This window comes from Mastigoproctus giganteus, chromosome 6, assembly GCF_048544385.1.
Source record: "Mastigoproctus giganteus isolate SK-2022 chromosome 6, ASM4854438v1, whole genome shotgun sequence".
NCBI classification, from domain to species: domain Eukaryota; kingdom Metazoa; phylum Arthropoda; class Arachnida; order Uropygi; family Thelyphonidae; genus Mastigoproctus; species Mastigoproctus giganteus.
In genome coordinates, this window is record NC_143580.1 from 227,209,824 (window position 1) to 227,235,615 (window position 25,792).

Below are 25,792 nucleotides of genomic sequence, written 5' to 3' on the forward strand. Positions count from 1 at the left end.
AGTAAATTTATCAACTTACTGTGTTGTACTGCAACTCCATAAGCAAACAAAAATAAAATTGGTTATTATACAGAAAAATAGTCAGTCATTAGACATTGCCTTTTCTTCAAATTATTTTTTCAAAAAAAAAAAAAAAAAGTTGTGTATTTTATGCACATGGAGTATGTCAACATATTCCTCTGAAATCAATAATTCACATTTTTTTTTTTCATTTACTTCATTAAAACCAAAATGTTTTAATACTTTCTTTGATTGCATGATCATCTGAGGCTTCATAATCCAGTTCTGTATGGTCGATCCAATCCCATATCCATTTCATCAACTCCTTGAAACATTTTTTACAATTTTAAGTCAGTTTACTCACTGCTTTCATTAACTGTCTGTTCTGACTTTGATAAACACCATTGGATAATCTTGCCCAATGACTGCTGAGCTGCAATTCACACAATTTCATGCTTCTGCAGTGCAAAAAAAAAAAAAAAAAAAAAAAAACACCCTTTTATGGTGTCTTCTATAGTGAAGCAAAGAAAACATTTAAAATATATCATCACTTCAAATTTTCAATCACTCCTTGGTTCAATGGTTGCATTAAAGCATTGCATTAAAGCAATGATGAACAAATGTTTGTCCATCATCTGTTTGGGATGCTGACTCATTTGAATGGTCCACTGTTGATCAAGACTGACTTTTTTTGTTGGGAGACCCTTGATTTCAAATGTTCATTTATGGATGGAATGAAGTTATTAAAAAATCAGTTTTTTAAGATTTCTTTATTTATCCAAACTTTAGGTTGGTTATAATACTATGTAATATAGCAAGAACTCTGCTTCTGTTTCCTTGAAAGTTCTTGGCTGATTAGCTATTCCAACTGCAAGCAGTTTTAACTTGTGTGTATTGGTGAAATTAGAACATATCATTATAGTTCATGTATTCCTTGCTGTTTTTATGTCCAGGTGCTGTTCTTTCTAGCAAATGTTTTTGATGAAAACATTTTTCAAAATATACCAGATTCATCAGCATTGTATATTTGTTGACAAGATAAATCATTTTTCAACAAAATGAGATAATTCCTGTTGAAATAACATGGCTGTTGATTGATCAATACTCAGCTTTTCACCTTGCATTTCAAGTTGTCAGATTCCATGATGTTTTACCAGCCACCATAGGAAGGTATGAAAAGATTCACTGACTTTTAACTGCTTGTTAAACCATTTGGCTTTTTTCCAATAGCAAAGGGCCAGAAATCAAAGTTCTTTTGGCATGTTTTTGATGGAGGACCACACAAACTGCAGAATCCAATCCTTTGAATGCAGCTTGTTTCATCATTTTCCTTTCTTACATGCACAATAACATACTAATGATGACACAAATTGTGGCATGTCATTTTGTTTTTTTAAAAATATCCCTCACTCTCAATAGACCCACATCATATTCAACAGCCAATTTCTATAAACAATCTATTTTGCACTCAATCAACAAATTTATCATATAATGTCAAAACATTGTGCTTTTTTTTATTTTATGGTATTTCTTTTTTTTTTTTACACATACATACGCACAAAGATAAGAATTTTCACTAAATCACTTTTATAATAATAACAGCCCATGGAGACAAGTCAGATGACTTGTCTCTAAAATAGTCTCACAGTTGTATTACAGTATAGGCACAAACATGTCTTCAAGGTCAAAGCCAACCACTATTGAGAGTGGCAAGGTTAACAGAATGCATGTGACAGAAGCACAGAAAACAGAGATTCCATTGAATACTAATGGTGGGAGTATAATAAATAATAAGTTGTATTGGTGAATCCATCAAATGTCAACACTGTAGTTATAATAGAAACATGGTGTCACTCTGATATCTAGGATGCAGAATTTGAATATGGCAATTATAATGTGTATAGAAAGGAGATTCTGTGACAGGAGTGGATATACTTTTGGTTAAGAAGTATATACATTCTAAAGCAAAACAACAAGGGGGCACAGGTTGACAGTGTAATGTTGAATCAGTCTAATGTGACATAAACACTGAGAAAACAAAGATGACAGCAGGAGTCTATTATAGGTGAAATGACCATGAAGAGTATAATGAACAACTATATCGAGAGAGTGGGCCAGCAAATCAGAATATCTTATTATAAGGGATTTTAACTTTCCATACATCAAATGGATATCTCAAGTAGAACATTTCTTGATTTGCTGGATGACTGTTTTCTGTACCAATATGTTAGAGATTTGCACATTTGATTTTAACCTTTATCAAGAAAAAGCAAAATTCTTGATGTGGTTATCAGCAGCAATTCACTGATGGGTGAAACTGGAAGCCCTTTTTTTTTTTTTTTTATATGACTGATGCTGCATAAGCTTGCTTTCTTGCATCATATGCCTCTACTAATACCTAATGCTAATCGTGTACCAAGCATCTTCAAATAAAGAAGCCTCGAAGTGACAGTGATCATTGCATATTGCTGTGGGATTTATTCAAAGAAATAACAACAGTCAAGGATAATAGGAAGGAATTTTGTTTTCACAAAGGTGATTACAATGGACTCAGATATTTTTTAAACTCTTTTCAGTGGGACTAACTGATGTTGTTAAAAAACTGTAAATGACAAATAGGAAGTGAGAGAATGACAAATGGAAAGATAGGTCACTATAGAGGCTACTAAGTGTTTTATAGCAACTAAGAGATACTGTTCGAAGTTTAGATAAAAACAGATCAAGTAGGCCACCATAGCTGAGTGGTCAAGTAAAAAGGTACACAAGCATATGCATTTGAGTGACCATGGTTCAAACTCACGTTACTACTAAATACAGTGAGGTTCTTGTGCATTCCCTCTATCATGTGAATGCCTCTGATCTTGTGGCTGTTCTGGAGTATAAACAGAAACTTTATTTGCATCAGAAGGTTTTCTCCACTGTTTGTTAATCCTTAAACACAATATGCATATAGTACTTGAATAGGCAGAGTAATTTGATTTTAATTTTATTAGGAAAAAATTTTAATCACTTATTTATCAATAACAGTAAATATATACTCTATGAACAGTAGAGGGATAAAAAATACACTATTCACTTAATTTTCATTTGATTAATTTCAATCATTATAAAACTATATGAAAAAATAATATGAAATAGAAATTAGATTCAAAAATATCTTTACAAAAAAATTATCTGTTATTCAAATTGCTTGTCATAATGCATAGATTTTCTTGCACTTCCATTCTTGTCATTTCTATACACAGTTAAATTTAAAAACTGGTACTTGCAGATAAGTATCACCATCACTTAATATTTTACAATGTGATTTGTCCATTGTTGCTGAAAGGCAAATTTATCCTGATAAATTTGAACTTTCTATGCTCCTAATTTCAAAATACAATGTAATTAATGCAGCAGAAAATGAATTGGGTGTGCTAATGGGACCTAAACAATTATCTAACTTGTGAGGGCATGAATTCAATTATTATCATTATCAGTTTATTTAATCACAAAAGCGTAGACCAGTAAAAGTATCCATAAAAGCGTAGACTGAGGTACCATATGTATGATGGATTAAAAGTAGAGTACATGTGGGTTCGAACCAGGATATTTACACAAAATTTTACTTATATATAAAAGGTTGAAATTATATACAAAGTTGGAAAATTAAACATTTAGTGTGAAGGTAAACAAAATTATTCGTAGAAAAGCATTCATTGGTCAGATACAAGCACACAACAGCTGATAACAGTTCTCTAGGATTTTCTTTCTGTGGAGCTCATCTTTGTTGAATTTATCTGAGTAAAATCAGTTAGGCAAAATAAAAAGTAGCATTATCTTAACTAATAACTATGTGCTATATATTTATGTGTATAAGGCTTTGAATGGTTTGAGCATGCTCAATGCCAATGGGATTCTTCATCTTGCTCAGAATAATCAGCTCAGAGGGCATAAATTCAAATTGAGGAAGGACAGATGTCGGATAGATGTGCGGAAATTTGCCTTTGGCCAGCGGGTGGTTGGTTGGTGGAACCGACTTCCATCACTTGTTGTTGAAGCTGATAGCCTAAACAAATTTAAGGCTCAACTGGACAGGTATTTCAAGCGAACAGAGGGGTGTGTTTTTTTTTTTTTTTTTTTTTGGCTGATGCTGAATAAGCTTGCTTTCTTGCATCATATGCCTCTACTAATGGTAATGCTAATGTTCAAGAAATTTGCAAATTATTTTAAGGATAATATTTTAAAGAATATTAATCTTCAGAAATTAACATCTGTTTCATTCCAAATATAAAGAACTTTCACAAACACGGGATGCACTACTACACAACATGGCATAGTATACACGCAAAAACACCAAATAAGTAATGCTAATATTTCACGAATTATTTATTGTTAAATAAAGATTCATCTGCAAGGGGATTCAATGTTTTTTCGTTTATATTATGTAATACTGAAAATTAAATATTCATATTATATATAAAAAAAGTAAAAACATTTCTTCTTTTAGTTAAAAAAAATTTGCTAAAATTTTCTCTAATGGCATGGTCCTTAAAACATTATGAAGTTAAAGATAATGAAAATTACAGCATAATATAATAAATGTCTTAACCAAATCTTCTGAAACAAATTTTCTTTCTTACATTTTCTTTTTTTTTATTGATTTTTTGAACTGATAAAACAAATTAAGATAAGGAAAAAATATTTTTCTGTGTAATTTGTCTCATGTTCATCCTAGTGTAGAAATTCTTCCAGGAAGTAGCAAATGTTATACATGTGAACAGTCACGGTTAAGAGAATCTTGTGTGCTTTATCCACTTTTCACTCTCTGAAAGCAGGCAGTGGGGTGGGGAGGGTGAAACCACATTGGAAATGCTAAATTAAGGCTTATATTTAATTTTTCTTTTCAAAGCAAATTTATTCTTTACAACATATCTGCAAATACTGCCAAGTCATAGCTACGGAATCTGTGACTGGCAGTATTTGAAATTTTCTGTTCTTGGCAATAAAACCTTTAATTTCTTTCACTTGAATCGTTTATCTTTTCTATACTTTCATAATGTTAATAAATACCTGCATATTTTTCTACTTAATATTGTGGAGTATAAAAAATATGCTGGCAGTAATTATTTCCTTATTTTCAGATTAAAATCCCCCCTATTTTCATTATTTCCAACACTCAGCAGAATATTGTTAGCTCTCAGCTATTAAAAATAATAAAACATCTGAAATAAAATATCATAAACAATAAAAGAAAAAAAATGCTTTTTTTCTTTCAATTATAAAATAAAAATTAACAGAAATTTCTGTTGTGGCATAGTCCTTAAAATGCTAATAGCATAAAATGCATATAAATTACACCTACATGCTCCTCCCCCCCCCCCCCTCAAAAATGTTCTAAATATTAATTCTCCAATACACATAGAAGCTCAACAGCAAACAATCCACTGGCCACGCATTTATGACGTATACTGCACATATATTTATCATATAATGTATCAGCTAAGATTCTTAAAACATTAAACACATCTGGGTAATGTGCAGTCTTTGGTCAAGTGAAACCCTTCTGAAAAGTTATTTCTCTAAATGCAATATGACATAATGCTAGAAGCCAGTCTCATTTAGGTTCTTTCTTTATACAGAATTCTATTCCATCTCTGTAATCATTTCATTAGTAATTCTGCCAAAAATGCAACTCATCAGGGACAATTATCACATAATATTTTAGAGGTTGGAGGATGGGGCATAAATTTAGCATTTCCATTAATAATTTGGCTACCAGAAAACAGGATATCTTGGATCCCTTGTTGTCCATTAACAGTTGTTTTAATCTAGCAACTTACTATCCCAATTATCCATTTCCATGATATGCACAGCAGCTACATAAATAATATTAAGAATATTCTATTCTGTAATCAGTAAATTTGTAGCAGCAGGAATTTTATACTCTTGTCACCAATTTTCTGTCTATTTGCACTATATTCAATAACATTGAGAGGTTGTCTGCAATTATGTATTGGGCAATTACAACCTTTTGGGCAGAAAATAAACAAATGTTTAAAAAAGGCATCGGGCTAGCAGTAACAGGGTCACTGTCTAACTGGGCCCATGTTGTTTCTACAAGAGTGCAAAATCCAAAGTAGCTTTTAGAATTCTTAGTGATAAGGCAGCTAAGAATCTCTATTTAGTTAATTCATCATGTAGGAAAGAGGTAAAAAAAAAAAAAAAACACACACACACACACACACACACACACTTGTAGCAATTGCGGCTCATCAAATAATGGGTATACAATACGAGTTTGATTATAATTAACGTTGTAAGAGGGTTAAATATTATGAATCACTATATAACAACCTTCAGGGAAATGTCAAATTACTATAATACATACCAACATACCTCATATCGGTGCATGGTGAAAAACAATAACGAAAAAGGAACACCAACACCAACCATTGCATGTGTCGATGGCATGCCATATTCTTGTGTATAACCAGGTTCTAATTGAACCACCGGGGGTGACGATGGACGGGGCCACCTAATAACATCTTTCAATGACTGGCCAATATACATAGTTAGTACCCATATCATAACAACTCGACGACCAACGGCTCCATCAATGTTCCAAAACCAGAATGGGAAGAAACTTGCATAAAACATTTCATACCCGAGACTAGCCCCAAAACTGAAGACATAATACCAAAATAGATTATCAATTCGACACTTTACTGGAACTTCAGAATCTGAATCAACATCAGAAACCATATCTTCAGTATCAGACGTAGTTGGAGTGGTCGCAAGATCGCCATCGACGCAGCAGCTGCATTCTCGTCGGTGACGAAGCCCATTTATACTCCCATTTAGAACATGCAGCTTAGCATTAATTTCAGAAGCTGAGTTGACTGGAGTTTCAATCTTCCTGTGAGTTCTACATAAGTTACAATTATCGCCATTTTTAAATACATCTAACCGGTAAACACCGAAAAAATTCTGAAAACGTGCAACTAAAAACGGATCACGAAGCTTGTTGCATAAATCATAAAGTAATAATTGCGCTTTCTTCATGTTAACTTAGATGAATAATTATAAATGATAAACAAATTTCAAATAATATACGGCTAACAAGTAAATACTATTCACAAAAACTGCGAGGTACAACCTCAAATTTCAAAAGCTTTAGCTTAATTCATGGCTTACGACTAGCAACTCCTTCTATGAGGAAACGAGAGGCACGTGGTATCAAGAATATGACGCATGCGTAGTTTATTTTGGATTAGAGCATGTGTGACATAGTTGGAAATATAAAGGTGAAAAAAAAACTCGTTTAATTTCATATTTTTGTTATTACATAGTTATTATTATTAATTGTTTTTTAAGATGTAAGCTTCAAGTTTTGTAACAATATTGAGCTAACATTAATACAGAATACTCTTCAAATAGTTTACAAAAGACACCTCAGACATAAGTTTTGTGAAGTACCTGACCGTTGGCTTTAAAGTTAGATAAACTAAGAAAGGGAAATTATTATTCACGTGACTTCATGAAGACGAAGATAAGGAGATCACTGTCCAACGTAGATAAAAATAGCGAATTTTATTTAAAAGATCATACAAAGCATTCCATTAGTGAGTATAGTTACAAAAAGTTAGTCATGGTTAGGTGGTTGCTAAGCGCCAAAGCAACTAAGGCTATAAGGCGCCAGTACATTGCGATAAACCCAAGTTGACAGGATTCGAACCCAGACCTTTTCCACACAGGATGGGAAGACGGTGATTATAATCGCTGTGCCACAGGCCAGCCAAAGAAACTGCAAAAGGAAAATGAAAATTACGTAAAGCTTTCAGTGACAATTCTTTTTCGGTGGCTACAAAATCAGCTGAGAAAGCTCTTGCAGACGTCACCTGCAAAGCAGAACTTGAGAAATTAAGTGACACAATAAACAGCCTAGACATGAACCACAGCAGCAGGAAGGCATGTAACGTTATCAATAGAATTAACAGAAACCATACAAAATTTCTTGAACAGCATAAAATTACGGCTTATCAAGTTTCCACCAGATACTGATACTCCAAACCCTAATCAACCTGCACCCTGGTAAAATACACTGTACACCTCTGGAAGACGCTTGCAATTTCACACAATCTGAACTGGAGGAAGCCTTTAAATCACTGAGAACAGGAAAAGCAGCTGGCTTAGACAATGCCCGCAATGAACAGATCGTTAACTTCGGTCAGAAAGATAAATTACGGGTCCTGTAACTCTATAACAAGTACCTAAAGACTAACCATTCCAAAGTTCTGGCACCATGCAAGGATTGTGATTTTTCTTAAACCTGGAAAAATGCCAGATGACGTTGAGAACTGTAGACCCATCTCGCTTACTGTGCAGTCTCTTCAAGATCAATGAGGGCTTTATCCTTAATAGAATCCAAACTGAAATCGACGAAATCTTAATTCCTGAACAGGCAAGATTTAGAACAAGTTCTTCAAGTTGACTCAATTTATTGAGAATGACATTGAAGAGAAGCTCATCAATCAGCAGGCCTGCCTTTGTAGACCTACATACAGTTTGCTTGCACCTGCTTCTGCACAAGGTTCACATATTCACCAAGGAGTTCCACCTGTCGTGCTTAATCCACTGTCTCTTGGAGAATCGACGCTTTTTTGTTGATCTGGCTGGAAAAAGAAGCAGGTGGCACCTCCAGAAAAATAGCATATCCTAAAGCAGTTTCTACGAGCTCATTTTCCCTTTAACATCTACAAAACAGACCAGAGCGTTTTTAAAGAACACAGAGCTGTTTTGTATGCGGAGATTAGTTTGATGGTTGTTGTGGGGCTTTAGGCGCTTTAGTAACTTAGGCCGTATTGAGCTTTATTTTGTTGTTGTAGGGTTTTAGGTGCAACTAAGGCAATATTGCTCCGTGTATGCTGTCTGTTAATTGAGTGTGTTGTGAGGTTGATTTTCTGTTTTGCTGGACGAAAAACTTGAGTTTCCGTGGTAAAAACTATGCTACCCTTGCCTGAGACCGACTAGCTCATCCACGTTGTGAAAAATGCCCATAAAAATTCCTCACATCATCGACGGGACTCGAACTCAAGTATTTTTCACCCGTGGGAAAAGGACAGCTATTCTACCACCTGTGCTACCTACGAGGGCACTTACAACATATATATAACATGTCTGTAAATTGCGTGTGTTCTCATCACCGTCCTCCCCACAACGGATGGAAAAGGCCCGGGTTCGAATCCCGTCGATTACGCGAGGAACTTTTAATGGGCTCTTTTTCACTCCGTGGCTGACTTAGTCGGTCTCAGGCGTAGACAGCAAGGTTTTTCGCCCAGCAAAACAGACAAATCGACCATAGAACACACGCAATTAGCAGACATAAGACACACAGCACGGCAGATGAATTATTTGGGTGACCTAAAAATAATAGTTTGTTTGTTTTTTTTTTTTTACTCAGAAACATTATGAAAATTGCTCATAAAAATTACCCGCGTAATCGACAAAATTCGAACTCAGGTCTTTTCTACCCTGGTGTGGAGACGTGATTCTACCATCTGTGCTACTGCATAGGGTGTGATTGAATAGGATATGATTAACTATGAATGGAGGGGGGGGTCCGAATTTTAATGGTAGGGCAGCGTATATCTCATATCGGAAATATGAGTTTTATGTTTTCTCAGCCTCTATAGACACATGTACGCACCTGTTTGTACAGGATGCATCAAACCTCTTTGACCAGGTACATGCACTTGTTTGTAGAAGCTGAATAATGAATACAGCTCTAAAGAAGTGAATCAGGTGGTGTATTGCCTGAGGCTGGAGGGAAAATTCTCAGTGGGGGACATGATACAGCTAAAATAGGAAAATTAGCAGTTAGTAATAATAGTAGTAAGGTTTTAGTCGCTGATGCTCCTAAATTATCGCAATCTACCAGTCGATCGTGACTTTAATTTTGGTCGACCATGACGAATTTTAAATATATATAAAAAGAGATCCCCAGGGGCTCATATCTGGTGAGTATGGGCTTGGCACACCCAGGGTCTTGAGCTAGATATCATCATTCTTCTCTTTCTTGGTGATTTCCTTCTACTTACTTCTGACTATCTCTCTCTCTCTCTCTCTCTCTCTTATTAAAATCTGTTGAACCACGTGACTACTCTTGTTGCCGCGCAACCGCTAAGCTTGTCTAGTGAAAATTCGCGCAGTTACGTTGTGGAGAGCATGTACATGCCCAAAAAAGGAAATTAAAAAGGCACTTTAACGCACTCCATGGTAAATACCAATCGGATTTTCCACCTAATAGTGACCTTAGAAAAAATAAATTAAAACAACTTAAATCCAGATTATTCGCACAACAAAATTTCTTCTTGACACCTAATTTACAATCTAACTGTAACATCATTTAAAGTGAATCATCTTCTTGCAAAAAAATGCAAACCATTTCCTGATGGTCAATTCGTCAAAGACGCATTTTTATAAATAACAGATTTTCTTTTTGAAAATTTTAAGAACAAAAATGAGAGTAAAAGTGCTATTCACTGTGACGTGACGCATCGAAAAAAGGAGTAAAAATGTGAGCGAATAATTGCGTGCTCATATTGCTAAATGTGTGGCCTTTTCTTTACAACTGGAGAATCTACAGACGTCAGTGATACAGCTCAATTGCTCGTTTTTATTCATATGGTTTTCGATGATTCTGCCACTGGAGAAGAACTGCTGGGTATGGTTTCGTCAAAAGAACTAGAGGTCCTGATATATTTAACGCATTCAAAAATTTTATTGAAAAAATTAAATTACCACTATTTAAGCTCCCATCAATAACAACAGATGGAGCTAAAGCAATGATGGGGCATCTTAACGGATTCATCGCATTGTGTCAAAAAGGATGATGAATTCCTAGATTTTTTGAGTTACCACTGTATCATCCACCAAGTGTTAGCCAGCAAAAGATTAAATACTAAAAGTGTTATGGATATAGCTTTCAAACTCGTGAATTCCATCAGAGGACAATCTCTTCAAAGGAGATTTGTCAAAATGAAACTCGATTAAAATGAACCAGATCTGACATTACACATAGGTGTGAGGTGGCTGAGTCGGAGTCTCTGCAGAGATTTCGAAATTTGCTGAATGAAATTAAAAAATTTGTTGATCACCATTTTTTGGGGAGATGATTATCAGCAGCTAAAAGATACGGAGTGGTTGTGTGATCTGGCTTTTTGGTAGATTTTATCAGTAAATTAAGTAATCTGAATTTGGAACTACAAGGAACAAATAAAAATGTGGGTGACATGATCAGTATTTCTGCATATAAATATAAATTTTTGGCAATGGCTAAGGATCTAAAAGGAAAAAAATCGATCATTTTGCAAATATGCAAGATCATTTGCAAAAATATCCTGTTTTTGAATTTAATAGTGAGAAATATGTTTCTGAAATTGAGAAAGTTGTGGATGATTTTGAAACCAGATTCGGTGATTTTAAAACAATTGCTTTTTTGTGTCATTTGCTGCTGCTAATGCTAACTCTAGTCTTTTCCACCCTGTATTGGAAGTCCGAATATTAATGGTAAGGCAGGGTATGTCTCATATGGAAGATAGTTATGCATTCTCAGCTTCTATAGACAAGGACACGCACCTGTTTGTAGAAGATGCTTCATCCTCTATGAACAGGTGCATTCATTTGTTTTTATAGGTTGAATGGTGATTCAACGTCTAAAATGTTCCCTGACACCGTCTAACTCAGCCATGTTGTAAAAAAGACCCATAGAAATTTCTCGCGTCTTTGAAGGGATTCAAACGCAGGTCTTTCTATTTATCTGGTGTTGGGAGGACGGTGTAGCATTAAATACCGTCTTATTATACTTATCTTATTAGATCTTATTATATTTCTAACAGTCATGCTTAAATTTTACCTCAGGTTTTAAATTTTTTTTATCGCCATTTAATGGTTTTAAAATTTAATTATTAAAAATACGTGACATATTTTTTTCTTGCCCAACTCTAAACCAAATGAAATAATCAGTTTTATTCAGTGAAGGGAGCGTCGACTATGCTGGACCTCATTTTCATCATTCCTATTCAAGGAGAAGCAATATGCTTGTGGAAGGGATTCGTCACAGTTAATTATTCAGGTTTTTCGTGTGCAGTCGAATCTCCAATCGAATCTCTTGATTTTTTTAGAGAAAGAAGTGGCTTTCGTATGGACACAAATCTACTAAATCTCAGATTGTTCAACTGCTGCCGATAGTTCTGAAGGAAATGGGTCTTTCTTTGCCTTAATTTTTATGTCATTTGCTTCATATTGAACCTTCTATTTTGACGCCCAATTCGCTTTAAATTTCTGAGGTTTCTTCCTTGGAGTGCCGACTTTCTGCCGAATTCTCCCTTCTTCCACTTATTGTATACCTTTGAGATGGTTGATTTCGACACATCAGTAATTTCCTTTGTTTTCTCAATTGTGGCTCCTGCTAAACGTGCTCCAACGCCTTTTTGAAAATTGGAAAGATCATCAATCTTCCCCATGATTCACGTCGACAGATAATTTACATTTAATCATCTGTTGACGCCAGTTGCAAAAGATTTCTAATTTGTTGGCCAGTGAGTGTCATGGCTATTGAAAATGCATCGAACGTTGTTCCCCTTTAAAAAAATTTTTTTTTTTCTTTGATGCATTGTATTTCTTATTCTCTTGCTTTGGATTGTTTCCTCAATTTTTTAAAAATTATAGGTAGTCCCAATTACAAAAGTTTCAGAGTCTATTGCGGATTACTGTCCAATCTCAATTTTTTCTCCCTTTCTCAAAATTTTTAATAAATAATTTCGATAGGTCACCTATACATCATCAGTGATATGCAATGGTATATCAAAGATATATAGATGACACATCTATAGACAGATGTGATAAATGTACTGGCCAAAAACGGAAGTTGCACAACTTTGATGTCATCGCAACTCGGGTTGAATTTAAATTCACATGAACACTGCAACTGGGAAAGAAGCTATGGAAGGATGAAAGTACAATATTAGGTTGTTTCCGTTTTGTAGGCATATCAGTGAGTTAGGCCATAATGTGCCATATGTATTCAGGGCCGGCCCATGGCGTGAAAATTTGTATACTTAAACACAAACGTTAAGTAAGTATACAATTTTTTTATTGGTAATTGGGGACGCCGATTTTTTGCACATGGTTGACACGTATCAGTACTGTGTGTACACTAAAATGACAGAATTCATAGGATACCTGGTTCTTGGGCAGCGTGACACCTCTCGCCACCCCTCTCGCTAGTGGACAAACCCAACGCTTGGCAGGTATATAGGTACAGAGTGTAGAGTGTGTTTAGTGTCAAACGGCACCAGGGGTTTCCCCCAACTCCGCGTAGTATACATTGTGGGTGTGGAACAGAACACTGTCAATGCCAGAGGTTTAAAAGTGTGTGGGTTTTGTATATGTGTAGTGTCGTGTACCGTTGTTACTCTGGTCATTTAGCCGCTGGGCCCCTAATTGGGTTCCAACGTTGTCCACACTCTGCCCCGTGGAGGCAGACCAGGTACACCAGTATTATAGTTATTTAATCTGGCAGGTCCTGCCACCTAATTTCCTGAGATTTCAGTGGCTAGGACCTAAAAAAAAAAAAAAAAAAAAAAACTCTACAGATAGGGGTCAGCCAAAAGGAATACTGTTTATGCAACTGATGTTGTTATTAAGTTTTTGAGCGTAGGGCTCAGGCAATTTAGAGATGGTTCAGACGCTGGTTATAAGTTAGAGAAAGGGAGGATGACTGAAGGCTGGGGGAAAAGACAGAGATAAGGGGTCCATAGAGAAGATGACCCCCAAATCAGTGGAGCAGGTGAGGGGGCAGGCGACCAGGGTTAACCTCCCCCCTGCCTGGGTGGTGGAGAAAAAGAACCACGCAATGGAGCGTGGCAAAGAAAGCTTAATGGCAGCAGCTGAGCTGTGCTTTGGAGTGTCATATCTGGGACGAAGGTCCCGTCCCATCTTGTCTTCTTTTTCAGAGTCTGGCAAGGCTGTCACACTTGGGACTGTACGTAATGTGTCCTACCCGATGTATACTTGTCACTACGAGTTCGGAGCTTATCAAGTCTGGTCGTCAAATGTGTGGTTATCACTAGATTGTGTCACTAGTACGGGTCTCAGCGCAGATTTGTCCCTTTTGTAAAGTCAAAATTAGAGATATATGTTCACTGCAGTCTGACTTGGGGGCGGTTTCAGGGCTTCTGTCCATTTGGTCACTGGGTCAGCAGAACTGCATAATATCACAATTTGTAAAGAGTCTAAATCAGGAAGATCCAAAACAGTGTTGTCGTTCATGGAACAGAGGTCCCATCCCATTAACGATGGTAGTCGTTTACAGTCCAGCTTGAATTCGGGCAAGACGAGTTAATCAGGTGTACGTTCGCTCTAGCGGTAGGTATCTTCTTCTTGTGAAGAGCTCCTGGCAGTATTGCGAAAAGGCCTTGTACTCTCTGTCGCTGTCCAACAAGTAATGCTCCTGGAGTTTTGGATTGAAGTTAATTCTGTTAATCAGAATGCAGCGAAGGTCCTCATACAAAGGGCAGTCATACATTAGGTGAGACCAACTCTCCAGCTCTCCACAATGACAGAGGGGATCATCAATAATTCCAAGACTTGAGAGTTTGGCTCTGATGGATCTGTGACCTGTTAGCGTGAAAGTTGTGTACAGGCCTGGAGAGAACCATGAAGGAGACTTGGGATATACCTTGCTGATATGTGGCATAAATATCCTAGTGATATCTCCTTTAATAGAGTTAGCCCATCTATCTTGCCATATCTGCTGTAAATGGAGGCTAAGGCGCTTCTTTTCAGCAATCAAGTTATTAGTGGGATCAATGGTGTGGTCCATGAACGTCACCGATGTGTCTTTTGATAGTTGGTAGAGGAGCCCGCAATGTATCACCTCCAGGTCCAAAGGAAGGGCGCCTGCCAGCACCTTAAGGGCATGGGTGCTGACAGTACGGCAGGCCCTGGTAATGGTGAGGAGGATAAATTTATTTGAATAGTTTCGAGCTTCTTTCTGTTTACTGCTATTTTTGCTCTCGGATACCATATCCCTGCAGCGTATGTAATCGCCGGTAGAAATACTGCTTTGTAGAACAGCGAGAGAGTGCGGCGGTTCAGGCCCCAATCCCGACGCGTAACTCTGGCGACCAAGGCAGTATAGTTCCTTAACTTTGTCTGCAGGTGTTTCAAATGTGGGAGGAATGTAAGTCCTGAGTCCAGGATTATTCCTAGATATTTCAGTTCAGTAGTGAAACATATTGTGGTCTCGTTTATCTTGATTTGTGGACGTCTTCTGAGGGACCCTTTCAGTAAGATAGAATTAGTCTTCATTAAAGAGATTTGAAGATTATGATCCCTTGCTAAATTTTGTAATATCAAGAGAGCCTGATTTGCAGAATTTTCTAGCTGAGCTCTGCAGTCTGCAGACACGGCCGGATCAGATCATCTGCATAGGCCTGGGAGATAATTTCATTCAGGTTAGTGTTGAGGAAGTCATCAAGTACATTCCAAAGGAGTGGCCCCAGCGGCCCGAGCCCTGGGGACAACCCCTGTAAACCTGGCGTTTGACTCTGCAATATGGTGCATTGACAATTATTTCTCAGGCTGTGAGGTAGCTTCTTATGGTGTTATAAAGGTTTCCGGGGAAAACAGGCCCCTCTTAGTCTGGTCACTCACTCTGGTGGCTGAGGATGCTCAGCCACCAGAGTGAGTCGAACGCCCCAGCAAAGTCTATGACAATAATCAGGAAATATTTTCTATTGGAGTTTGTGGCAGTTGTAAGGATATTCTGGAGTGCGTGAACTGTAGAGCATCCTTGTTTGAAACCATATTGGCTTGTAGAGGATAAATTTGCTGCATTACAATGTACTGTAATTCTACTGTGTAGTAGGTATTCAAAAAGCTTGCTTAGCACAGATAACAAGGCAATCGGTCTATAAGAAGATGGGATTTCTGGAGGTTTGGTTGGGTTTTTCAGAATCAGGCGTATGTTAGCTATCTTCCAATCGGATGGGAAGACTCCTTTCTGCAGGCAGTGATTGAACAGGTCGAGGATGAGGTATGGGGAATGCTCCACAGTCTTCCTTATAATCTGTGGTTCAAGTAGGTCCGGTCCTGGACATTTATTGTTGCGGAGTCTATCAGTTGCGGTGTGCAACTCCTCAGTAGTGAAGGGCGGCTCTTGATGTTCTGGACTGTATATACTGTTGTCCTGGCAGAGTTGTTGTTGTTGACTTGTACTAGGATCCATTACTGGTTGGATAATTGTATCCAATATGTTATTGATGGATCTGTCCCATGAGGTTGTTATGTTACCTTGAGGGGTTATTGTTGCTGTCATTACCTCCCCTCTTGGGAGTTTGTTGGTTATGATTTTATAGACTACACCCCAGGGATTGGTGTTTCCGGTTGTGGAAACTAGTTGTTCCCATGATGTTTGCCTGCGTTTCCTGATAGTAGCCGTGTATATATTTCTAGTCTCTCTGTATTGCTGGCGAGAGCCTCTACCTCTGCAGCTGGCCAGGACCGTCGTGCTCGTTGGAAGGCTCTTCTTCTGAAGTTGACCTCCCGCCGGAGGCGCTGGAGTTCTGGGCACCACCACGGGACAGCACCATCTTCCTAGGAATGGCGCAGTTGCTGGGCTAAGAAGCGCAGCTTCTCCGGGAAAATGTCCCATTTTGCTCTGGAGATGGCATACCTTTGAGGGGTGAATCTTGGAATGGGATTCTATCCAAGGATCTTGTTATCTGGTATGTTATGGCCCTGTGGTCTGAGGTGGTCCAGGAATCCTGGACTGCCCAACCCACGATGAAGTTTGATATATTTCTCGTAACCAAGGTGACATCAATTGTGGATTCCCACAGGGTATTACAAAAGGTGGGAAGGTCGTTCGGCCTGTTTAGAACAGTAAGCTGAGAATTTGCCAGAAGATCTTCAAGTTTTTGGCTGTTTCTATAGCCATGCCTGTCAGCAGTAGTGCTGAACCAAACAGGTGACCTGCAGTTGACGTCAGCACCGATGATGATCTTTTCATTTGGGAGAGTTGTGAGGACGATCTCCAGATACCTCGTATATGGAAGTATATCAACCACCGGTCTGCAGTATAATGAGACTATATAAAAATTTCCCAGGGTGCTGATGATGTGGGCACATGCCGCCCAGGCTGTGCATAAATGGGGGATTTTGGTGACAGTTATGTCAGGGTTCCTAGTTGCTATTGCAGCCCAGGGGGCCTCTTCATCAACTTGAGTAATTTTATATGTGAGAGGGTACCCCTTGACCTGATTTGCATAGGTGTATGGTTCCTGTAAGATCAGAATATTAAAGTTGTCTTCATCTGCCTTTATTCTTAGCTGTTCAGCTACAGCTTTTGCCCGTTGTGCATTTATTTGGAGTATCTTCAGGACGCTGGTGTTGTATGGTTTAGGACCTTGGACCATAATCGGTCTTTGATTGGTGCAAACTCTTCGTCTTTAAATATATTGGACATTTGTTGTCACGAATGGAGTGTTCGTGAGGCATCTTCTGTCCCTTGCAATTTGCACAGATGGGCAGTTTTTCATTATTAGGGCACGTATTATAGTCGTGGCCCTTTTCAGCACAATGGCCACAATTAGCAGCAGCCTGGGTGCAGGTGTGAGTGGTGTGCCCAAACCTGCAGCATTTAAAGCATGGTGAATGACTGTTTGCCAAGCAATAGAGGCAATTTCAAAAATCCAGTTTACACTGTTTCCATTCCTAGACTTTGTATGGTACTTTGGAGTGATAATTTCCTCCGGGTTGACGTCTGGGAGTGTTCTCTGGATATTTCTTCCATATAGCTCGTCCAGCACCTGAGTAGGGGTGAGATCTTTGTCAACGTCAAAGACGATAATGGAGGGTCCTCTTTTCTTTGGTGGCGCAGCGATGAACCCAATCATTGGTATCTTCGGGTTGTTCATAATATCAGCAGCTTCTTGGCCAGATTCAGTTTCTATGATTACCCCCACATTTCGGGTCTTTCTAATTGACTTGATCCTAGTGTTTTTTAAGTCTGTGATCAATTCTGTAATTACTGTCTGTTTTACTTCCTCACTGGGTTTTGTAGATTCTGGGTGTGTGGGCCTGAGAACAACCAAGTGTGGTTCCTTTATGAGAGTCTTCTTTCTTGTTATTAGTGCCCTATTTATGTTAGGTGAACTGGGTTTTGAATTCCTCAGCGCATTAGCATAAGAGCAGGAGCGCTGCTGGTTTTTTGATTTCCGCTCTACTTGATAGGCCTCTAACTTGCCCTGAGCCTTCTCGTTTTCAATGTGGGAATTTAGTAAAACGAGTTCCATCTTACCCCAGATTTGAATTATTTCTCCTCTAACAGTAATGATGATTTGATTGTCCGATTTCGCCATTAGTGTTTCTATCTCTGACCTTAGGGCAAAAACTTGATCCATAATGGATCCCTCGGGGTGGGTGGACATATCAAAGATGATGCCAGGTAAATTGGCCTCTAATGGTTGGGTTGTCTCTGGTGGTGGTGATTCATTGTAGCCCTTAGTACCTTCTTAAGGACACTAGGATATCTAGTGTCTGTATCAATGCGCGCTCGAAAGGTCGGTTTGCAGGGCTGGTCAGTCTCTTCTACTTGTTGGGTAGAGTCGTTCTCGTGCTGTTCCAATATTTCTTCCTTGGATGGAGATATTTGAAAAACAGGCCTGTTTTGTTTTTTCTTTGCCATAGACTTTGTAATGTGCGTTTGGGGGTAGAGCAGTGATTCTTCTTTTTTTAAGTTCCTCATCCGAAGGTCCCAGTTCAGCTGCCTTCAACAGCACGACTACAGGGTTGCACAATTTGTTCTTCTCCTCAGACATATTGCTTATCTTTGATGGCGATAAAAAAAAAAGAAAAAAAAAATAGGTTTAAAGCAGCACAGTCCGCTGAGGAAATAGGAACTGTAACAGGTACCCTCCAATCAGTTTAATTTGCTCTCGTAGGGGCACTCAGTTTATTTTCGACCACGAGAAACTGCAGTAATAACACTAACCGATGCAATAGGTACATTGCATTCACGTAGATGATAATTCGATGTCAGTATGGATAAACGTCGTGAGTTAACCGACTTTGAAAGAGGAATGATAGTGGGTGCCCTACCCATGGATCACTCTTCGACAGTATCAAGAGATGTATCGGAAATACGCCACTTCCGGAATATCATCTCATCTTATCGTGGACAGCGCTGTGGGCGGAGAAAGGTGATGGATGAACGTGGCCATCGACGTCTGTCTCGCAATATTATATTAGTGGCACAAATCACCGCCGACCTCAACGAAGGAGGTGCCAGAAATGTCTCCACCAAGACCATCGAGTGATCATTAGCCGCAATAGGTTATGGAAGCCTCCGACCCACCAGAGTCCCATTGCTAACACTACGACACAGGACTGTACACCTCATCTGGGAGAAAATAACATCAGCACTGGACCTTGGATAATTAGAGCCGGGTCTCATGGTCCAATGAGTCCCGTTTCCAGTTATTTCCAGCGGACGGGAGGGTGCATATCTGGCAGAAACCGCACGAATCTCTGCATCCGTCATGTTAACAAGGAACTGTTCAGGCAGGTGGGTGGTCGGTAATGGTCTGGGGACTGTTCAACTGGCGCACGTTGGAACCTCTGGTACGTCTAGACGCATTTCTGAAAGGTCCAGGTTATGCGTCCAACCTTACAGACCATCAGCCTTCTGCATTCCTTCATAGTCATTGTGCACCCACAGGGTAATGGACTCTTCCAACAGAACAATGCGCCTCCCCACAGAGCCATGGTGACTAGAACATGGTTCGAAGATTTTACCATCGTGGAATGGCCTCCCCGTTCAGGAGACATGAACCCTGTGGAGCATCTTTGTGATGCTGAGGAAAGGTACGTTCGAGTTTTGAATCCTCCACCCAGGAATGCCACAGAATTATGGACAGCGATGCAGCAAGCATAGATTGAAATACCTGTGGAACGCTTTCGTGAAGTAGTGGACTTAATGACTCGCTGTGTTACTGCTCTTATCTGGGCGGAAGGTGGGCCTGCCCATCACTAGGTAGGTATCCCATGACTTTTGTCCACTCAGTGTAAACTATCTGTAGAGAATTGGGTTTTAATGTCCAATAGAACAAATTATGGACAGAAGAAATAATGAAACTAGTAAGCTCAAGATTATTCAAGTAAATGGGCAAAACTCATATAATGTGGCTCTGCAATTGAGCCAGAATATGGATGAAAAAGATTGTGATGTCCTTCGTGCAAAGAGGAGAGCTAGAGGAGGAGAATTGATGAGGAAGTGGAAGTTTTGAAGAACAATATCTACAGATGAGAAGAGAAGAGGAGAGAAGAGATTGGAAAGATTCAGAAGGAATAAAAATGCGTGGAGTAAATATTTCACACAATAGTGGTTAATAATCAAGGAACGTTATATTGGGAATCCTCAGTGCAAGGGATGTTCTCCTCTTTGTTTCTTAAGGATCGTGCGAATCTTGAAAGTAGAGAGCGAAGAGAGAGATTAGGAGAAAAAAAATTAAGAATGTGTAGGAGAGGGTGAGAAAGAGGTAGCGTTTTGTTCACATGAATTAAAAGTGGCATTAGATAAGGTTAAGGTCAAGAGAGCACCAGGAAAGGATGGCCTGTTGCCAGAAGTCATTAAAAGATTTAGCGAAAAAATGCACGAGGAAATGTTATTAGAATTATATAATAGTTGTTTCAAAGAGAAAGTATTTCCAAAGCGTTGGAAAGATGCTCATATTAGAATTCTTCTTTACAGCAGGAATGAAATTTTAACAGATCCAAGCCCGCAGAGGCCTGTGGTACTTTGCCAGTTATGGTAAAAGTGTATGAAAGTCTGTTAATAAACAGGCTCGAAAAGTATTATGCGGAAAGTGGAATGAGTAGCCCAGACAGTATGGCTTCTGGAGGTGTGGATGCCATAAAGAGAATGACATCTTTTGTACAGGGACTCCTGAAAAGTATGCACTGCGTATATTTACTGACTTGATCAGAATTTGATTGGATGTGTTGGCTGAGTTTACTTGTCTGAATTAGAATAATGAGGTGTACTGACAGTTTTATGGAGTTTTTAAGATTATTTCAGCTACAGAAAAGTTACTATCTTGACTAAGTATGGAAAGATTACACATGAGGTAGGCAGAGGAGCCCACAAGGGTGTATAATTGGCCCCTATAGCTGGAATATAATACTAGAGGAACTATTGGTAAAGGAGTAGGGGGTGAACCAATAGCGTATGCAGATGATTAGTTGATAATGGTATATGGAAAGTCTAAGAAAGAAATTGAGGAAAGATCACGGAAAGCTTTGGGGCATGTAGAAGAATGGGCAGAGTTCCATAAGATGGAAGTATCGTTGAATAAAACTCATATGATTTTGCTCAGATGAAAAATGAGTGAAGGCAGGAGACCTACCACAAAGATTTTTGAAAGTTCGATAATATATGCCACCTTGGGCAAATATCTGGGAGTTTATGTGTGTGAGAGGATGTCCTTTTATCTTCAAGTGCAAAAATTGAAAGAGAAAGCAAGAAATGATATATTCGAAGATTAGAAAGGTCACAAGAGTCGAATGGGGAGTGAAGGGCAAAGTCCTGGGTCTCCTCTATAAGTGTATTTTTGTACCTATTGTTACATATGCACGTGGGACGTGGGGGAATCGGGTGACTAATAGTCACGTTAGGAGGAGTCTTCTTTCGGCTCAGAGGTTTGCCCTTCTGGTGGTGATACGTGCCTGCAGAACCGTTTTAAGTGATGCTCTACAAGTGTCCAATTGAGGGAAAGATTTATCGTAGACGAGACTTGAATATTGAGAAGAAAAGACTTCAAGAAGATATTAGTAAAATGTGGTAGAAGAGATGAAACGGTTCTGCAATGGGGTCATGTCACCTATGCCTTTTTGCCTGGGGATGAATACAGTCCAAGAAAATAGAAATTAGCCAGGTCTGGGTGTATTTGTAATGATGCCGGTAACAAGCCATGGCATGAAGAAGAGAGTGTTCGAACTTGGGATAGAAAACGAATCATTATGTTCCTGTGGACAATAGAGGACGTTGAACGTGTGATGAGGTACTGTCCTAGATATGTAGAATCGCGAAATTTGTTGTTAAGAATAATAGGATCTGATTCATACACTGCAGTGAGCTGTTTAAAAAGAGGGAATGATTGAGTAAGATAATGATGTAAGTAGGACATTTATTGAGAAAGCTAATGATGTAAATAGGACAAGGAAGAGGCAAGTGTAGAGTCCTTTGATTGCTGAGTACTTATGAAGTGTATATGTGATCTTGTTTTCAAAATTCAGAACTTATTTAAAATGTGCTTCTAAGACTTTGTACCAAATTTCATGTTGATAGATTAATCCATTTTCCCTACAACTCTTTCGCCCAAAAGAATTGCTACATAAATTTCACTTCAAGGCCATCAAGTGACACCTGATGAAGATTTTAGTAAATATTTCTTGAATGCAGTTCAGAAACTATTAAACCTAAGGTCCGATTATTTGATAATTGAAACGCCCCTGAAATGTGATGCAATGCGTAACTAATTACCTAGCTTGTTTGATTACGAATATGCAGCCCTGTTAAGGTCCAATGACCGCGCTAATTAACTCGCAGACATCTGGTGAAATTTATTTAGCACGAGGGTCGTTTAAAAAGCAATAATAGTAATGGCAAACGATGCAAGAAAGCAAACTTACATAGCACAGCCAAAAAAAAAACCTACACGGTTCACCCATTTGTACCCTTCAAGGATTTGTCTAGTTCTTCCTTGAATTTATTCAACCCATTCACTTCCACAACAACAGATGGAAGTCTGTTCCAACAATCAACTACCCACCGGCTGAATGCAAACTTTCGCACATCTATCCTGCAACCATCCTTCCCGAACTTGAATTTATGCCCCCTTATGTGTGTAGGCTCAGCAAGTAGAAGAATGCCATTAACATTTAGCTTGCGCAATCCATTCAAGGATTTAAACACCTCAATCAGATTTCCCCACAGATGCCTAGTCCCGAGACGCTGTAATTTGCAGAACTGAAGCCTTTCTAGGTAAGTGCACCCTTTTGTTCCCTCCACCAGTCTGTTTACCCTTTCTGCACCCCTTCCAGCAAATCTACATTCTTCCTAAAGTGAGGCCTCCAGACCTGTATACAGTACTGAAGTAGTGGCAACACTGCTGTGTTTACCTACTGGGTGAGAAGGAATCACGTAATGTTAGAGCATATAAAGACGACATGGCATTGTGTGATAGGCATGTATTAAGTGCCAAAGAGACAAAGGCTATGAGGTGTCAGTATATCTGTCTGTAACTATGTATTCTTTGGTCAGCATGCTGTTTGTTGGACGAAACAACCGAATTTTAGGGCGGAAAGGCCTTTTCCATCCGGAGGTGTGGGAGGACGGTGATTGTAACTGTTGCGCCATGTTCAGAAAAGTGTAAGTACGTGCTGCAGGTGCTCTGAGCTATGCTTACGCTCTTAAATAAACCTCGAAGTCTCATCGGGAAGAAATGCCTCATTTTATGATTGTCTTGATGTCTAAACACCAGAAGAGTACAAAATCTAAAACTTCTTTTTAAAATAATGTATTAATCAAATATAAATTACTTTCAATAATGTATTGTAAATATAATTTTTTTATCTTACATTTTGTTTTGTTTCCTTTTTGTTTCTGTTACATAACCCCAGGAGCCCCTGGGATTATGTAAAGCATAACCAGGGGTTGTGCCCCTTGACACACACACAGGGTCCTGAGCTGAATATCATCATTCTTCTCTTTCTTGGTGATTTCCTTCTACTCCTCTGAAATTTGAATATTTATAAAACTGAAGTTTTAGACGAATAGGAAAAGGCAGCCGCTCAAGAGTAACAGTTTCCTATTGGGTAAAGAGGAGTTGTTAAATTAACAAAAAAAAAAAAAAAAAGATGTATGCAAATCTTGCTGTAGAAATTGGTCTGCAGAACCCAAGTGGTGTGGCAATTTGATTTTGAAGGGCGATGATGTAATTTTAAAAAAGTTATGATTTAAAATGTGCATATCTTGTCTAGGACAGGACAGCCTTGCTTAGGTAAAGAAAAAAAATACAAAACAGTGTTTATTAATGAAAGGAAAATTTTCATAGTTAATATTGAATAGACAAATTTATAATGTTGGGGAAAAAGGCAGTTGTGGAAATTGTTCTCCATAAACCTTACACTAATTTAGAGCTTTGCAGCTAGTTCTTTGAGGCTAATACAGTATCTTCTAGGATTAATGCCTCAATTTTTGCAACACTCTCGCCTGTCACAGCAGATGTTGGGATTTCTTCAAATGCACTGAGGTTCTTTCACATTTGAATTGCTTATACCAATGCACAACAACACTCTAACCGTCTGCTCCATAAACAGCGACTATGTCTTCGTGGATTGTTTTGGGTGTTTTTCCTTGCAGAAAGAGGAGCCAAATCATTGATCTGTATTCCACTTTATACATTTGATATTTTACTTCATTCAGTGCTGCAAATAAAAAAATGAATTGCCATAAAAGTTGACAATTATCGTCTAAGAACAATATTAAAGTAACGAGGGTACAGACAGCAATAAAAATCTATAAAAAAGAACCATAAAGATAAAAGGAAAAGTTTCTTTCTCAGTACACCCCAACAGACTCTACAAGGAATGGACTACGGGAGTAGGAGACTTTCAAGGAGGCCACCCACTGATCTCAGACACCAACCGGAAAATACAACTACATTGGTGACAGGAACGCAAAGGATGGTCGTAGGAGAACTAGAAGTCATGTATTAGTACAGTATAAGTATTATTAGTGGCAAATGACGGAAGGAGACAAAAAAACACGACCATCTGTAATAATTTGTCTAATTCTTCCTTAAATTTGTTCAAACTACCCACTTCTGCAACACCAGATGGAAGTTTGATCCAACAGCCAATTACTCTCTAGCTAAAAGCAAATATTTGCGCACATCTGTCCTTTAGTCATCCTTTTTCAATTTAGGTTCCCTTCTGTGCGTTGTCTGATGCTATCATCGGTTTACTCAATGTCTCCATGCAGCTGTCTAATCTCCAGATGCTACAGTTTGCAGAAATTAAGTATTTCGTGTTAAGATTATCCTTTTGTGTCCCTGACTAATCAGGTTACTTTTCTCTGAACCAGTTCCAAAAGCTCCATCTTTCTTAAAATGAGGCTTCCGGACCAGTATGCAGTACTCAAGAACTGGCATTGAAGAGTCACGAGAAACATTAGAAAACCTTCATCCAATAAATCAGCAAAACTCTTTCTACAGTGTGAGTAACTAACCTACAGGGTCCAGTCAATATCTGTAAAGTTAAAGTCCCCGATTATAAGACATTCTGAGTTGTGTGTACTAGTTGCCTGTACAGCTCTTCGTTATACTCACCACATTCGTTAGGCCTATAACACACCCCTAATCTCTTTGTTGTTTTCTAGTGTTTATGTCACACCAGAGGAATTCAATATTTTCCAGCTTTGTCAACTGTCCTGTCTATCCTTTGTATACGCACTGTACTTACCATGTTTAAATTTTTCATCTCCTGTGTCCGAGTGGCACATATTTCCGATATCACTACAATGTCCTCATGCGATGACTTAACCCACCGTTTATGGAAGACGTTTTATCTTCCAATATATTTGCGGAACATTTATGTTCTTTTGTGGCTATTTGGTTTTTCAAATACTCATAAAATTTGTTTACTCTACTCCCGGAACTGGTGTTAAAGCAAGTATCCGTGCGCG

At 38.5% G+C, this 25,792-nt stretch overlaps 1 protein-coding gene across 2 annotated transcripts in view; it reads right to left on the reverse strand.

The window, feature by feature from the left end:
* The window catches only part of LOC150085051 (sphingosine-1-phosphate phosphatase 2-like), a 40,018-nt gene extending 32,951 nt beyond the window's left edge, over positions 1–7,067 (reverse strand). For both annotated transcript variants that reach the window (XM_090375737.1, XM_090375736.1), the window contains exon 1: positions 6,379–7,067. In XM_090375737.1, the coding sequence (XP_090231863.1) occupies positions 6,379–7,044 (666 nt within the window). In that variant the 5' untranslated portion in view covers positions 7,045–7,067. The remainder of the gene's footprint in view (positions 1–6,378) is intronic.
* Between the last annotated feature and the right edge of the window lie 18,725 nt (positions 7,068–25,792).